This window comes from Phacochoerus africanus, chromosome 10, assembly GCF_016906955.1.
Source record: "Phacochoerus africanus isolate WHEZ1 chromosome 10, ROS_Pafr_v1, whole genome shotgun sequence".
In the NCBI taxonomy this organism is placed as follows: domain Eukaryota; kingdom Metazoa; phylum Chordata; class Mammalia; order Artiodactyla; family Suidae; genus Phacochoerus; species Phacochoerus africanus.
In genome coordinates, this window is record NC_062553.1 from 30,677,692 (window position 1) to 30,693,332 (window position 15,641).

The following is a 15,641-nucleotide window of genomic DNA, read 5'->3' on the forward strand; positions in this document are numbered from 1 at the left end:
TGTAAGTTCCCAGACCAGGGGTCAAATTGGAGCTACAGCTGTCAGCCTACACCACAGCCACAGCAATGTGGGATCCAAGCCATGTCTGACCTTGTGCCACAGCTCATGGCAATGCTGGATCCTTAACCCACTGAGCAAGCCCAGAGATCAAACCCAAGCCCTCATGGATACTAGTCGGGTTTGTTACCTCTGAGCCACAACAGGAACTCCCCCCAAATTTTTTATTTTAGGATTATGCTGTACATAACTTATAAAATCTACTTTAAGTTTATATATGAGATTTTATTGGTTTTATTACCTTAAAAAGGGGGAGAAATTGCAATGAGATACAGGAATAAAATGCAAAGTAAAAGTAACATATTTTTGCCTCTGGGACTAAAAAAATAATGATCAATGAGGAAAAACACTAAGTGAAGAGGAGTGAAACAGATTTTCACTTCACTACACTGATTTTCTCTTCATGTTAAAAAAAAATTTGCCTTTTTAGGCTTATTGGATTGATTGGAAATAGATAATGATGATCTTTTTGGACTAAAACCCCAACAATAAAGCTCATTAAAGCAAAATGAGCAAAAGAACAATAACCAAACCATATTTGCAGGGTTACTTCTAACACGAAAGGAAAGGGAGGGGGGAGCACAAAAGGCCCCCATTCTGTCCACTGCATTCTCCTCAGTTCAGAGAGACAAGAAACGGCAGGGCAAACACCTTACCAAATTAATCCAGAAACCGTTAAATCTCCATGACACTTTTAGAAAGGTTAACAGGTTTAGCCCAGTATTTCACGTAGCAATTTCATGGTTTAAAATTCATATTTAATGACAGGTAAATAAATTGATGATCAGAAAAAGTGAAGAGTCCTATTCTCATTACAGTGTAATATTAAAGTTGCTGCCTAAAGACCATTTTATAAAGTAAAAAGTGTTTGAAGTTTAATTTTACAAAAATCGACATCATTAAAACCAACATGATTATTTGCCACCCATCCAGTCACTGATGGTAACAGTATTATAAAAATATGTAAAAATATTCATTTCATAATTACCACATATGCTAATTCCCATACAGCTAGTATAAATTTGATTATTAAAAAAATAATTTGTTTCCTTAAAAGCACTTGGTTCATTCACCATTTAATATCAGCTATTTCCTATCCTTAAGTACCCAAAAAAAATGGCAGTGTCTACACTCTGGGTTTCTTGTTAGGTAGATCCTGAAGACTAAACTTTGGAATTTCACCAGAAGGAGCATATGGAATTCTCTTTGAAGACACTTTTTGCCAATTGTTTCAATCTAGAGGCGGGGAGAAAAAGATTTTTAGAAAATTATAGTAATTAAATATATAAATATAAAAAATGTATATGTAAGGGGGAAAACCTAGATGATTTTTTTTAAGATTTTCATTTTTTTCCATTGTAGCTGATTTGCAGTGTTCTGTCAATTTCTGCTGTACAGCACGGTGACTGAGTCATACATTTATATACTTTTTTTTTTTTGTCTTTTTGCCTTTTTTCTAGGGCCGCACCCACAGCATATGAAGGTTCCCAGGCTAGGGGTCTAATCGGAGCTGTAGCCGCCAGCCTACACCACAGCCACGGCAACGCAGGATCTGAGCCGCATCTGCAACCTACACCACAGCTCATGGCAATGCCAGATCCTCAACCCACTGAGCAAGGCCAGGGATCAAACCCGCAACCTCATGGTTCCTAGTCAGATTCGTTAACCACTGAGCCACGACGGGAACTCCTATGTACATTCTTTTTCTCACGTTATTCTCCATCATGTTCCATCATGAGTGACTGGATATAGTTCCCTGTGCTACAAAGCAAATCCTACACACCAGGATTTTTTCTTTTTAAAAGCAGAGAGAGTTTCTTAAGTTGTCTGGGTTGCTATAAAAGATCTTTGGTTCCTTGCTGGTTTTTAATGATTCTAGAGTCAGTCTACACTCCACTTCTCATATTCATATCTCGACACTCTCACTTCTGTCATTCTCAACACCAGACCCCCTCAGACAGAGTAGGGAATCATATGTCACTATTGTTTATAACATACATGAAATGTATGAAAGCATACTGTAACATATATGAAGGTAAATAAAGAGAATTCCAGTTCACAATCTTTCCAACTCAGTTCCAAATTCCAGTTCACAATCTTTCAAACTCTATTCTAATGTCTATTTTCCTTATTCTAGAAAACTTGTTTAAGCTATAAAGCATAGTTTTTAGAAGTTCATTCTTCAGAGTCTAAAAGGCTCCCGTAAGAATCCAAACTGTAAACTGCTATGTTACTTCAAGTCTCTAAGATCCTTCCTCATTTGTCATTGGTGTTACACACCCATCTCAAAGGGTTGCAGTAATGATTCAATTAGGTGAAGTGATCAGCATAGTGCCTGGCATACAACAAAGTCAGCTTGCAATAAGTCTGTGCTAGTCAACTTCATTTTACATATTACACTTTAAATTTTTCCCCCTCCATCCAAAATCATTTATCTTTAAAGATACTGCTTCTGTAATAGTCATAAGTTTATCTCTTTTCTACAGCAGAGAGAAATATACTATACAATTTTCATGAATGTTCTTTTTCATTAAAAATGAATATTTAGGAGTTCCCGTCGTGGCGCAGTGGTTAATGAATCCGACTAGGAACCATGAGGTTGCGGGTTCGGTCCCTTCCCTTGCTCAGTGGGTTAACGATCCGGCGTTGCCGTGAGCTGTGGTGTAGGTTGCAGACGCGGCTCGGATCCCGAGTTGCTGTGCCTCTGGCGTAGGCTGGTGGCTACAGCTCCGATTCAACCCCTAGCCTGGGAACCTCCATATGCCGTGGGAGTGGCCCAAGAAATAGCAACAACAACAACAACAACAACCAAAAAAGACAAAAGACAAAAAAAAAAGAATATTTAATGCTGACACATCACAAAGGGCTTCTGTTTTGTATTAGTCACTTGTCCTAGTGTCTTAGACATTCTCTTTACTTAGTGATTCAATTTTAATTGCTTTTTAAATCCTTACTAGGAAAAGTTAACTTTTAGAAGAACTCAAACTCTTTTTAAACGTACATGTCTCTACACATCTTATTATTATTATTAATTCTCCCCTTTTATGGCTGCCCTGAGGCATATGGGATTCCCAGGCCAAGGATCAGATCTGAGCCACAGCTTAGCAACACTAGATTCTTTAGTCCTTGGTGCCCAGATTGAACCTGCATCCTGGCATTACAGAGATGCCACTGATCCCACTGCACAACAGTGGGAACTCCCGTATCTTCTCCTTTAGATGTAAGACACCAATGAGAGATGATGTGTGCCTGTGAATAATCTTTAAAAAATAACACTGCTGAGTTTAAGTCATGACTGGGAAAAACAGTCCTGTTATTAAGGGAGCACAGGACAGAAAGGCCCCCAGGGTCATTGGTGGAGTGTGAACAGACATGGATGCCATCTGATTTTTGTTGCAAGTTAATCTCTCATGAATGGCAAGTGGGCTCTGAATTCTGAATGAGAAGGATCTTCAACAAGTCAGTGACAGATCAGATATTTTGAACAGTGGATGAGGCCTTATCAGTACTTCTCCAAGATAGCTGGTGCTAAGCAGACACACCACCAGCCCTAACCTGGCCCTGCTCAGCTCAGCTCCAGGACTATGCTGACAGCAGTCTCCTGGCAGATTTCTTTATCCTCCTCAACCTCCCCTCCGACCTCCCACTCCATGTTCTGCTCTGAAGAAATGTAAAGTGCCTCCTTCTTATTAATACTTTTGGGGCCCTTAGTAGAACTGAAAGATGCAACATAAAATGTACTGTTCAGAGACTCATAGTTGCCAAGGGGGGAGATGGGGAGGGAGTGGGATGGACTGGGAGTTTGGGGTTAGAAGATGCAAACTATTACATTTAGAGTGGATAGACAACGAGGTCCTACTGTATAGCACAGAAAACTATATCCAATTTCCTAGGATAAACCATATTGGAAAGGAATATAAAAAGAATGCATATGTGTGTATAACAAATCACTTTGCTACATAACAGAAATCAGCACAACACGTAAACTATAATTTTTTTGTCTTTTGTGTGTGTGTGTGTGTGTGTGTTTACGGCCACAGCCGTGGTATATGGAGGTTCCCAGGCTAGGGGTCTAATTGGAGCTGTAGCCACCGGCCTACGCCACAGCTGCAGCAATGCCAGATCTGAGCCACATCTACAAACTACACCACAGCTCATGGCAACACCGGATCCTTAACCCACCAAGCGAGGCCAGGGATCAAACCCACAACCCCCTGGTCCCTAGTTGGATTCGTTTCCACTACGCCACGACAGGAACTCTCAACTATAATTTTTAAAAAGGTACTGTTTGGGTTTCTGTCAGTTATCTAAACTTTCCATAATAAACTGACAAACTGAATTAAAAGAGGGCCAGCACCACTGCAGCTCCCTTTTCTTTTTTCTTTTTTAGGCAGCATATGTAAGTTCCTAGACTAGGGGTCAAATCAGAGCTGTAGCTGCCAGCCTACACCATAGCCACAGTAACAAAGGATCCAAGCCACGTTTGCAACCTACGCCGCGGCTCATGGCAACGCCAGATCCTTAATCCACTGAGAAAGCAGGGCCAGGGATCGAAACCACATCCTCACAGATACTAGTTGGGTTTATTTCTGCTGAGCTACAATGGCAACTCCTCCCTTTTTTTCTTTTTCTTTTTAGGGCTGCAACTGCGGCATATGGAGGTTCCCAGGCTAGAGGTCCAATTGGAGCTAAAGCTGCCAGCCTACACCAGAGCCACAGCAACACAGGATCTGAGACGCATCTGCGGCCTACACCACAGATCACAGCAATGCCAGATCCTTAACCCCCTGAGCAAGGCCAGGGATTGAACCCGAAACGTCATGGTTCCTAGTTGGATTCGTTTCCACTGTGCCGGGATGGAAACTCCTTTACTTTTCATTCAGACCTCTCACAGCACCAGCACAGGACGGAGCACTCAGAGGTGCAGGATCCTATACCAACATGTGACACTATGTTGTATACTGCAGTTTTCTAAACATTCATAAAAGAATAAGTGATCTGAGAGGGTCAGTGTGATGCAGAGAGTTCAGCAGAGCAGCTTTGGAGGCTCTAGGAAAAAAGAATTTAATGTGTATATTCTCTTAGTTGATGTTTATATGAGATAAAACAAGGTACATCTTGGCCCTATATGATAGGCAACTGATGACGCTTCAAATACTATGGAAGGGAGACCAACATCAAATGATCTTTAGATCACAAATTTAAGGAGGGAGTAGAGTGATTTACAAATACCAGAGACTTCCCAGAGAATTGATTGATAGGTTTCCCAAGAGTTAGGCAACTGTTAAGTGAGAAAATATAAAAATTCTAAAACTTAAAGCCATTAAAAAGCAAATGACCAAACAATCAAAGCAACCAATCCAGGATTGTGCTTACCTGGAAGCCAATGGTTTGTAGTTCATTGTGGAGCCCATCCAGGACACGTCGTCCATCAAAGATAAAGGCTGGCTTTAGCATTTTCTTATGAATGCGTTCATAATCCAGTTCCTGTAAAGACAGAACCAAAGAAAGAATTAGTGCATATGTGTGAACACATACTTAACCCCAAACTGATATTAGAACACCTCTAAAATGTTCCTTAATCTCATTTCTGTCACCTCACCTTAAACATGTCCCACTCAGTGCAAATAACAACCGCATGGGCACCATCACACGCTTCATAGGGGTCCTTGGAAATGGTCACGAGCCGGGCCACTATAACAACCCAATGAAAAATCGGAATAAGAAAGGAGTGATTTGAAGGTATGCATTTTAACACTAGGATTGCAGCAGGAGATGAGCGTCTGGCAGAAGTGGAATGGTCTGGTTGAAGTATAAGTGGGGATAACAGTGAGGGGCCTGGAGTACCCCAATCTTTACCCAGAAGCTTCTCCTCGGAATCTCTGGGGCTTTTTAGAATATGTCAGAAAAATCATTAGACTGACCCACAGCTGATTACTTCAAGCCAAAGTTGATGAAGCAATGTCTAAAAGTCTAATTTTAGAGAATGAGGTTGAAAAGAGACTCCTCCTAACGACATAAATGATAAAAACTGAACAACCAAAGGTTTCTGGAGAACAAACAAGTTTGGGGGCAAAACTCAAAGTGATACATATAAGACCCGGAGTCTTACTTACCTTGGTCATCCTCGGACACTCCTGGATGAGAAAGATCCACAACTATTTGTTCCCTTGGTACTTTAGGATCATATATATGGAGGTGTGCGCCTTCATCCATTAAATATTTGCTAATGTATATACTAGAAGACTCTCTGAAGGGAAAAAGAATCAGTATTGCTGATTGCTTTTAAATAGCATATATTCTAATGCCTAAGGTTAATATATGGGTGAGATTCTATTTCTTGAAGGATATGTATGTTCACTTTTTTTATTTAGACTATATGCATATATGTATTCCACATACATAACCACCATCAAAAAAATCAAGAATAAGATGAGTTAATTCTGAAAAAGGTTGAAATACTTTAAAGAACTGATACCTTGTATCACCGGTGTCCTTTTTGAATGCAAACCCCAAAATAGCTATCTTCTTATCAGTCACTGTATTAAACAGACTGTCTATAATCCGGGATGCAAACCTCCTTCTCTGGTAGTCATTCATGTCTATGACCTGAAATGACATGTGCAATTATGCAAGGATCAGTTAAAAGTGGTGCAGCCTGTGCCACATACTGCTCACAGCTTTATGGATAAGAGCCTTGTAAATTAACAAGAGGCAATATGAACCAGCCTCTTTAGTATCTACAGAATGATTTAAAAAAAAAAATTATCTCCCATTCCCCCCTGCTTCTTATATCCATGCTGAAAATTTTCATTTTCATTTGGCTTAACTTTCCATGTATCAGGCTAGGATGGATATAAGGGGGTGGGGTGGGGAGCACAGCTAAATTTTGACCCCATTTAAGGTCCAGCCATGAGGCCAGCCTAAAAATGGCACACAAAAAACAATGTTCTTTCAGACTTGTGGTTGCCAAGGGGGAGGGACTGGGAGTTTGGGTTTAATAGATGCAAACTATTGCATTTGGAGAGGGTAGGCAATGAGATCCTGTTGTATAGCACAGGCAACTATATCTAGTCACTTACGATGGAATATGATGGCGGGATAATGTGAGAAAAAGAATGTATATATATGTGTGACTGGGTCACTTTACAGTAGAAATTGACAGAAACACTGTAAACCAACTATAATGGAAAAAATAACAATCATTAGGGAAAAAAGAAAATGGTGTTCTCCTTAGCCAAGTTCTCCAAACCCTATGGAAGCAATTAGATTCCAAAGTATCCCTCATAGGAATAACCCTTGACCCCTCACAAAAACTTACTGTGAGTAGAAAGTGAAGAGAGAACAATGTGCAGAATCATAGCTGCCTCTGGATGAACCATAACACCAGCTACATCTGGTGAAGTTTTTGTTTTTTTTTTTTTGCCTTTTAGGGCCACATCCATGGCATATGGAGGTTCCCAGGCTAGGGGTCCAATTGGAGCTGTAGCCGATGGCCTAGGCCACAGCGACAGCAACTTGGGATCTGAGCCTTGTCCGTGACCTACACCACAGCTCATGGCACCACCAGATCCTTAACCCACTGAGCAAGGCCAGGGATTGAACACACATCCTTATGAATATTAGTTGGTTCGTTAACCACTGAGCCAGGATGGGAACTCCAATCTGGTGAAGTTTTTAACTAAAAGTTTTAAGTAAAAGTTTCTGATGGCCTAATCTGTTACTCTCCTAAGAGTTTATAAACATGACATCACATAGATGAACAGATGCATATAAAGAAAGACTTTTTTAAAAGGCTCTAGGCGTCTCAGAGCCTGAAAGCTTGAAAAATGAGCCCAGTGTTAGAAGATCAAGTCTTTATCTGCATTTCCTCCACAATAGACAATGAGACAAAGCCATCATACTGGACTGAATGAAATCAACTTCAAAGTATACATTTCAGGAGTTCCCTGGTGGTTTAGTGGAAGTGTTCATTTCCCTAAAAATATGCATTTCCTTACACTCTCACTCACTGCTGAAATCTGAAAAACTATAAACTTGGGGAAAAATATTTGAGAAAGGTATGTACACTGGCTGGTATCTTGGACAAATTACTTAACATTGCTATGCCTCAGCTTCCTCATCTCTAACTGAGGGGATAATATTAACTATGAGAACTAAGATTCTACATGTAAAGTGCTTGAAAGAGTGCCTGGCACAGAGTAAGCACTCAGTAAATGTTAATTCTACTTCCAGCTTGAGAAGGATCTCCAATTTTAGCTCTGTGAATCTCAAAGGGACAAAACATATATCAACATATAAAAACTGGAGTTCCCGTCGTGGCGCAGTGGTTAACGAATCCGACTAGGAACCATGAGGTTGCGGGTTAGGTCCCTGCCCTTGCTCAGTGGGTTAACGATCCGGCGTTGCCGTGAGCTGTGGTGTAGGTTGCAGACGCGGCTCGGGTCCCGCGTTGCTGTGGCTCTGGCGTAGGCCGGTGGCTGCAGCTCCGACTGGACCCCTAGCCTGGGAACCTCCATATGCCGCGGGAGCGGCCCAAAGAAATAGCAAAAAAGACCAAAAAATAAATAAATAAATAAATATAAAAACTACTTGGAAGCATTAGCATATAGGTTCTTCCTTTACTGTCCCCTAATGCCTTTCAAGACAGAAGAATTAAAGTAGTAGTTCTTGCTTTACTCTAGGAGCAAATTTAGTTATAAAACTAGAAAGATAACTACTTTATCATAAATTTCCATTACAGCGATTACCGGAAACTACAAATTATAAACATAGAAGCCCAATAAATTAACCTAAAATGAACAAATTGAATATAGTAATAATAACTGAGTTCTGGGACAAAATTAATCCTGTCAAAAACATTTGACAAGGGGAGTTCCTGTCGTGGCGCAGCAGAAACAAATCCACCTAGGAACTATGAGGTTGCAGGTTGGATCCCTGGCCCCACTCAGTGGGTTAAGAATCTGGCATTGTCGTGAGCTGTGGTGTGGGTCGCAGATGGGGCTCGGATCTGACGTTGCTATGGCTGTGGTGTAGGCCGGCGGTTGTAGCTCTGATTAGACCCCGGCCTGGGAACCTCCATATGCTTCAAGTACGGCCCTATAAAGCAAAAAAAAAAAAAAAAAAAATTAACAAGGGATGGCTTGTTTTAATTAGAGGTGATTCATAACTTGCTGATTATAAAGATTAATACCTGCTGCCAATAACGAGCTACTTCAGGCAAATTTAGAGCCTCACAGAGATAAACCAAATTTAGAACATCCTTTTGGAAGCAGCTCCCACCAAAACCTGAAGAGAGAAAAAAAAATGATAATATTTTCATTTAGGAACCACACAAATGAATCATGTAACAAATTTCTTTGTCATACTAATCAAAGGGCCTACGCTAAGATTTTAACGATAAAATTTGGATGCTGGAAAATAAGTAGGTTTATAAACTGTGTGAAATTTGCAAGTAACTAATCAACTCTATAAAACATTTCCAAATTTTCTAGCTAAAGTTTTATTATGGCTGTATTTTCTATTTTTTCCTCATTCATCTGGCATTACTGCCTCACATCTCTAACTCAGTGTGGGGCAGTAATGCCAGATGAATGAGGAAACGTAAGAGCTGGCAAACTTTTGCAGGCCAGATAATAAATATTTTAGCCTTTGTGGGCCATACAGTCTCTGGCACAATTACTCTACCTTTGGCACTCAAAAGCAGTCATAGACAATATGCAATCAAAGGGGCATAGCCATGTTCTAATAAAACTTTATATTTACAAAAACCAGCTGTGGGCTGCATTTAGCCTGAGGGCTGCAGTCTGCCCATTTGTGTTCTCATGCATCACAGTATACAGTGAGGGTTGGCATGGAGTTAAAGCCGGAGTTCCCATCCTGGCTCAGTGGTTAACGAACCCAACTAGTATCCATGAGGACTTGGGTTCCATCCCTGGCCTTGCTCTGTGGGTTAAGGATCTGGCATTGCAGTGAGCTGTGGTGTAGGCTGAAGAAGCAGCTCGGATCCCGCATTCCTGTGGCTGTAGCGTAGGCTGGCAGCTGTAGCTCTGATTTGACCCGTAGCCTGGGAACTTCCATATGTCACAGATGCAGCCCTAAGGAAAAAAAAAAAAAAAAACACCCAAGCACTCATTAGTTATACAACTTTGAGCAAGCTACGAAAATTCCTCCTGATCCTTAATCATCTCTACAGAGTAAATACCAGCACCTCTGTAACAGGTTATAAGGATTAAAAAATAAGATATATAAAGTGATGGTTCAGAACATGGGGCCTAACACGCCTTCAGTAAATAGTCGTATTTTTTTTGGCCACGCCAGTGGCATGCAGAAGTTCCCACACCTGTGCCACAGCAGTGACAATGCCAGATCCTTAACTGCTAGGCCACCAGAGAACTCCAATAGTAGCTATTTTTATTAAATGGTTGCTAGAAAAAAATGTCAAGAAGATTTAAAAAACTAGGAAATGGCAGAAGGGCCCAGAAATATAGGAAGCTCTGCCTATTGCCCAATCTGTAAAAGACTCTATTTGCCTTTACATCACCCTTATGAACGTATATCCAAAAGTACAGTCAGTTCTCATTAAATCCAGTAGTTATGGTCTAAAACTTTGCCACAAATGCTGAATTAGCAAATACTGAAGCGCTGTTCCTAGGTGAAATACAGCATTAGTCTCCTGGGAACTTCTTGGTCACATTTGTCAACTGTTGACACATGATCTTGTTATGTGTGTGTTTCTGATTAAAAACAATTTATTTAAAAATAGTGTTGAGGAGTTCCCGTCGTGGCTCAGTGGTTAACGAATCCGATTAGGAACCATGGGGTTAAAGGTTCGATCTCTGCCCTTGCTCAGTGAGTTAAGGATCTGGCGTTGCCGTGAGCTGTGGTGTAGGTCGCAGACGCGGCTCGGATCCAGCGTTGCTGTGGCTCTGGTGTAGGCCGGCAGCTATAGCTCCAATTCGACCCCTAGCCTGGGAACCTCCATGTGCCATGGGAGAGGCCCAAGAAATGGCAAAAAGACAAAAATAAATAAATAAATAAATAAAAATAAAAATAGTGTTGAAAATTTGCCATTTACAACAACAGGGAAGGAGCTGGAGGGTTTTATGCTTTGTGAGGTCAGAGAAAGACAGATACTTGTATGTTTTCACTTATATGTGGACTCTAAATGGTAACACAAGTGAATGAATATTAAACATATTCACAGCTATAAAAATAAATAAATAAATAAATAGTGTTGGTTCAGAATTCCTATTGTGGCGCAGCAGAAATGAATCCAAACAGTATCCATGCGGTTGCGGGTTCGATCCCTGGCCTCATTCAGTGGGTCGGGTATCTGGTGTTGCCATGAGCTGTGGTGTAAGTCATAGACGCGGCTTGGATCCCATGTTTCTGTGGCTGTGGTGTAGGCTGGCAGCTGCAGCTCTGATTCGACCCTTAGCCTGGGAATCTCCATGTGCCATGAGTGCAGCCCTAAAAAGACAAAAAAAAAAAAAAGCAAGAAAACAAAGTGTTGATTCATTAACACTGAACTCACAGCCAACAGCATCGTAACTCATACCTGAATGGACAAAGCTTATCAAACCACATGTAATTTCACTGTAAGGCACATCCCAGCCTTCTGGTGCTTTGGAACTCTAGACAAAACTTCAGTAATATGCAGTGAAATCACACAAAAAAGCACAAAACTGCAGAACATGTGGCACTAAATAAACCACAAAAAGAGCTCACTTGCAGTATGAAAGCTGAAACAAGATGGTAAGCGTATATAGTCTTATTCATCTTTAGCTGAGAATGTATGTATTGGGTGACTCAAATTTTTTTTTTTACTTCATGTCTGCAAATGATGACAAAAACATTGAGTATTGATGCTGGGGTTACAAATCAATTTTAGCAAGTAGGCTAATTCACAAATATGGAATCCACTTATAATGAGGATCAACTGTACTTCACTAAGGCCTCATTTCCTAAAGTGCACTAGTAGGAAAAGCAAATGATAGGGAATTTTTTCCTACTTGTTTCAGTACACTTGGCTATATGATTTCCTATGTGGTCCCAAACTTATTTTTCCTAAATGTGCTAACTAAATTCTAATATATCCCTGTTAAAACACTGAACTACAGGACTTCCCTTGTGGTACAGCTACTGAGGATCTGGTGTTGACACTGCAGTGGCTCAAGTCACTGCTGTGGCATGGATTTGATCCCTGGTTCAGGAACTTCCAGATGCCTCAGGTGAGGCCAAAAAAACCCAAAGCAAACGAACAAACAAAACTCTGAACTATGTTTATCCTACTAATCAGACAGTAATTATTAAACAATATAAGTTAACTGTTGCCTCACTTAGAAAGTTTCTTATAGGCTAGAGCTCTCTGTAAGTCATAGCTCGGTGGGCTAAGAACCTGATGTAGGGTCTGTGAGGGGTCGGGATCGATCCCTGGCCTCACTCAGTGGTTTAAGGATCTAGCTCTGCTGTAAGCTGCAGCACAGGCTACAGATGTGGCTCCGATCCTGAAGCTGCTGCAGCTGTGGCGCAGGCCAGCAGCTGCAGCTCCGATTTGACCCCTAGCCTGGGAGTTTCCATATGCCATAGGTGCAGCCTTTAAAAAAAAAAAAAATTCCTTATAGGCTGAGGCTATATGCATAATAGAATCATTATTTTAAGGGTGCTAAGCTAAGCAAAGGCTTTCTTAAAGTTAGAGACCTAGCTGGAGTTCCTGTCGTGGCTGTGTTTATCAAATCTGACTAGGAACCATGAGGTTGCGGGTTCGATCCTGGGCCTCGCTCAGTGGGTTAAGGATCCGGTGTTGCTGTGGCTGTGGTGTGGGCCGGCAGCTACAGCTCCAATTAGACCCCTAGCCTGGGAACCTCCATGTGCCGAAGGTGCAGCCCTTAAAAAAGGCAAAAAGACCAAAAAAAAAAAAAGTTAGAGACCTAGCTAAATAAACCTACAGAAAATTTTCAGCTTACCAACACTGGCTTTCAGAAACTTATTTCCAATTCTCTGGTCCATTCCAATGGCTGTTGCCACCTCTTCCACATCAGCTCCTGTTGCTTCACAGAGGGCACTTATAGAGTTAATGCTGCTGATTCTCTGGGCAAGAAAAGCATTTGCTGCCTTAAAAAAAATAAAAGAGGAAAGACACAATGAACTAAAATAGGAATCTTATAAATCTGCATTATATTTCATTGAGTTCATGCAAATTACTGACGGAGATATAATGTCACTGATGGGCTCAATTTGAGGCAAAGGATGGGGTGGGTAAGGGAAAAAAGGTTAGAAATTAGAAAGGAAAGATGATTAAGAAAGAATAAAAGAAGGGAAAAGAGTGATTTTTAAATTACTATTTTAATGAATATTCTATTTTCTTTTACATATTCCAGAATTTTTTTTTTCTTTTTAGGGCCACATGGGGGGCATAGGGAATTTCCCAGGCCTAGGAGTCAAATCAGAACTGCAGCTGCCAGCCTACCCCACATTCACAGCAACTCGGGATCCGAGCTGCACCTGCAACCTATACCACAGTCCGTGGCAATGCTGGTTCCTTAACCCACTGAGTTGCTGTGGGAAACATAATGGGAACTCCACCTTTTTGTTAATATTAAGAAAGTACGGAGTGGAGTTCCCGTCATGGCACAGTGGTTAACAAATCCGACTAGGAACCATGAGGTTGCGGGTTCGATCCCTGCCCTTGCTCAGTGGGTTAATGATCCAGCGTTGCCGTGAGCTGTGGTGTAGGTTGCAGACGTGGCTCGGATCTTGCATTGCTGTGGCTCTGGCATAGGCCGGCGGCTACCGCTCTGATTGGACCCCTAGCCTGGGAACCTCCATATGCCGCTGGAGCGGCCCAAGAAATGGCAAAAACACACAAAAAAAAAAAGAAAGAAAGAAAGTACGGAGTTCCCATCGTGGTGTGGTGGAAACGAATTCAACTAGGAACCATGAGGTTGCGGGTTTGATCCCTGGCCTTATTCAGTGGGTGAAGGATCCAGCGTTGCCATGAGCTGTGGTGTAGGTCGCAGACCTGGCTCGGATCCTGCATTGTTGTGGCTGTCGTGTAGGCCAGCAGCAACAGCTCTGATTGGACCCCTAGCCTGGGAACCTCCATGTGCCGCGGGTGTGGCCCTAAAAAGACAAGACAAAAGACAAAAAAAAAAAAAATTAAGAAAGTACTATAAGCAGTTTATCAGGTTTAAAAGACATAGGTCCTTGGCTTTATTTTAATAGAGTTGAGTGCTATGTACCAACCAGTTTGGAAAGTTCTGAAGACCAGGTATTAGTGGTGAGGATCTTTTCCTTGGGAACCCAGTGCTCATATACAGCACACAGCGCCTGCACAGCTCTCTGGCCCTCTGGGGTTTCATCCCCTCCAATCAGTACTCTGTCTGGGTACTTCAGGTCCTGGATGGCTGTTCCTTCTGCCAAGAACTCAGGGTTGGACAGCACCTTGGAATCCCAATGCAGAGGAAAGCATTAATCTAGAATCAATTATGGACAACTTTAAAGCATCGATATTTTCATAAAAAGAACCAGATTCTAAGGCTTCCCACTTTCATACCTGTAAATTCAAGTTGGGTTTTGTGTTTGCATCAAATATTCGACGAATACTTTCTGCTGCCCGCACCGGGACTGTGCTTTTCTCAGTCACAATTTTGTACCCATGTGAGTTTTGCACAATGCGTCTAGCACAGGCTTCAATGTACTTCAGATCTGCTGCACGGCCTTTCCCCATTCCGTAGGTTTTTGTTGGCGTGTTCACCTGGTGAAAGCATATGGGATTAAGAACAGAGCATCCTTATGATGTTTACTGATTTCAAGATACACCCTGGACCGTCAACTGACTAATCAAATGGGAGGTTAGCACCATCAGTAGCCCTGATTTCACTTGCTATTAGCTCCATGGAAATAATATATTTTATAAACATAACACCGGAGGGGATGGCTGGAAGCACCTGGAAAACTCATTCAATAAATTTCTTCTGAGAAGCTACTATATATCTATCAGAACCAGGCCAGGCAAATTCCAAGCCAGGCCTTTAGATTAAAGATGAAAGAGACTCTGAAAGGAGTTCGCCGTCTGAAATGAAATGGAAGTTTTCTCTTTCTTCTTCTCTTGATTGTATTAAATATGTTACCCTGGTCTTTAAACTTTTCTTTTTCCTTTTTAGGGCCGCATGTGCAGCCCATGGAAGTTCCCAGGCTAGGGGTCCAATCAGAGCTACAGCTGCCGGCCTACACCACAGCTCACAACAACGATGGATCCTTAACCCACTGGGTGAGGCCAGGGATCAAACCCGAATCCTCATGGATACAGGCTTGTTACCGCAGGGCCACGACGGGAACTCCCTTGGCTTTCCCTTTATTCTGTAAGGCCCTAAAGGTCTCGAGTTATGTGAAACCCTAGTGCAGCCACCAATTGGTGATAACCATACCATCACACACACAATAACTGAGTGGATGGTTACCAGGACAGCAAGAAAAAAGTTACTGTGGTTCAAATACTGGATTACCAGCATGTATTCCTAAGCATCGATCCTATTTCTTCATTACAAAGGTACAACAGTTTAGCCATATATGACTTTGAA

The 15,641-nt window shown here is 41.6% G+C and overlaps 1 protein-coding gene across 1 annotated transcript in view; it reads right to left on the reverse strand.

Annotated features, from left to right (window-relative positions):
* Nucleotides 1-155: 155 nt before the first annotated feature.
* Nucleotides 156-15,641, reverse strand: part of UGDH (UDP-glucose 6-dehydrogenase) — a 34,106-nt gene continuing 18,620 nt past the window's right edge. Inside the window, 10 exon segments of the mRNA XM_047798954.1 lie at nucleotides 156-1,272; nucleotides 1,275-1,293; nucleotides 5,434-5,544; nucleotides 5,660-5,751; nucleotides 6,174-6,307; nucleotides 6,536-6,666; nucleotides 9,251-9,345; nucleotides 13,026-13,173; nucleotides 14,305-14,502; nucleotides 14,615-14,815. Coding sequence (XP_047654910.1) covers nucleotides 1,184-1,272; nucleotides 1,275-1,293; nucleotides 5,434-5,544; nucleotides 5,660-5,751; nucleotides 6,174-6,307; nucleotides 6,536-6,666; nucleotides 9,251-9,345; nucleotides 13,026-13,173; nucleotides 14,305-14,502; nucleotides 14,615-14,815 — 1,218 coding nt within the window. The 3' untranslated portion in view covers nucleotides 156-1,183.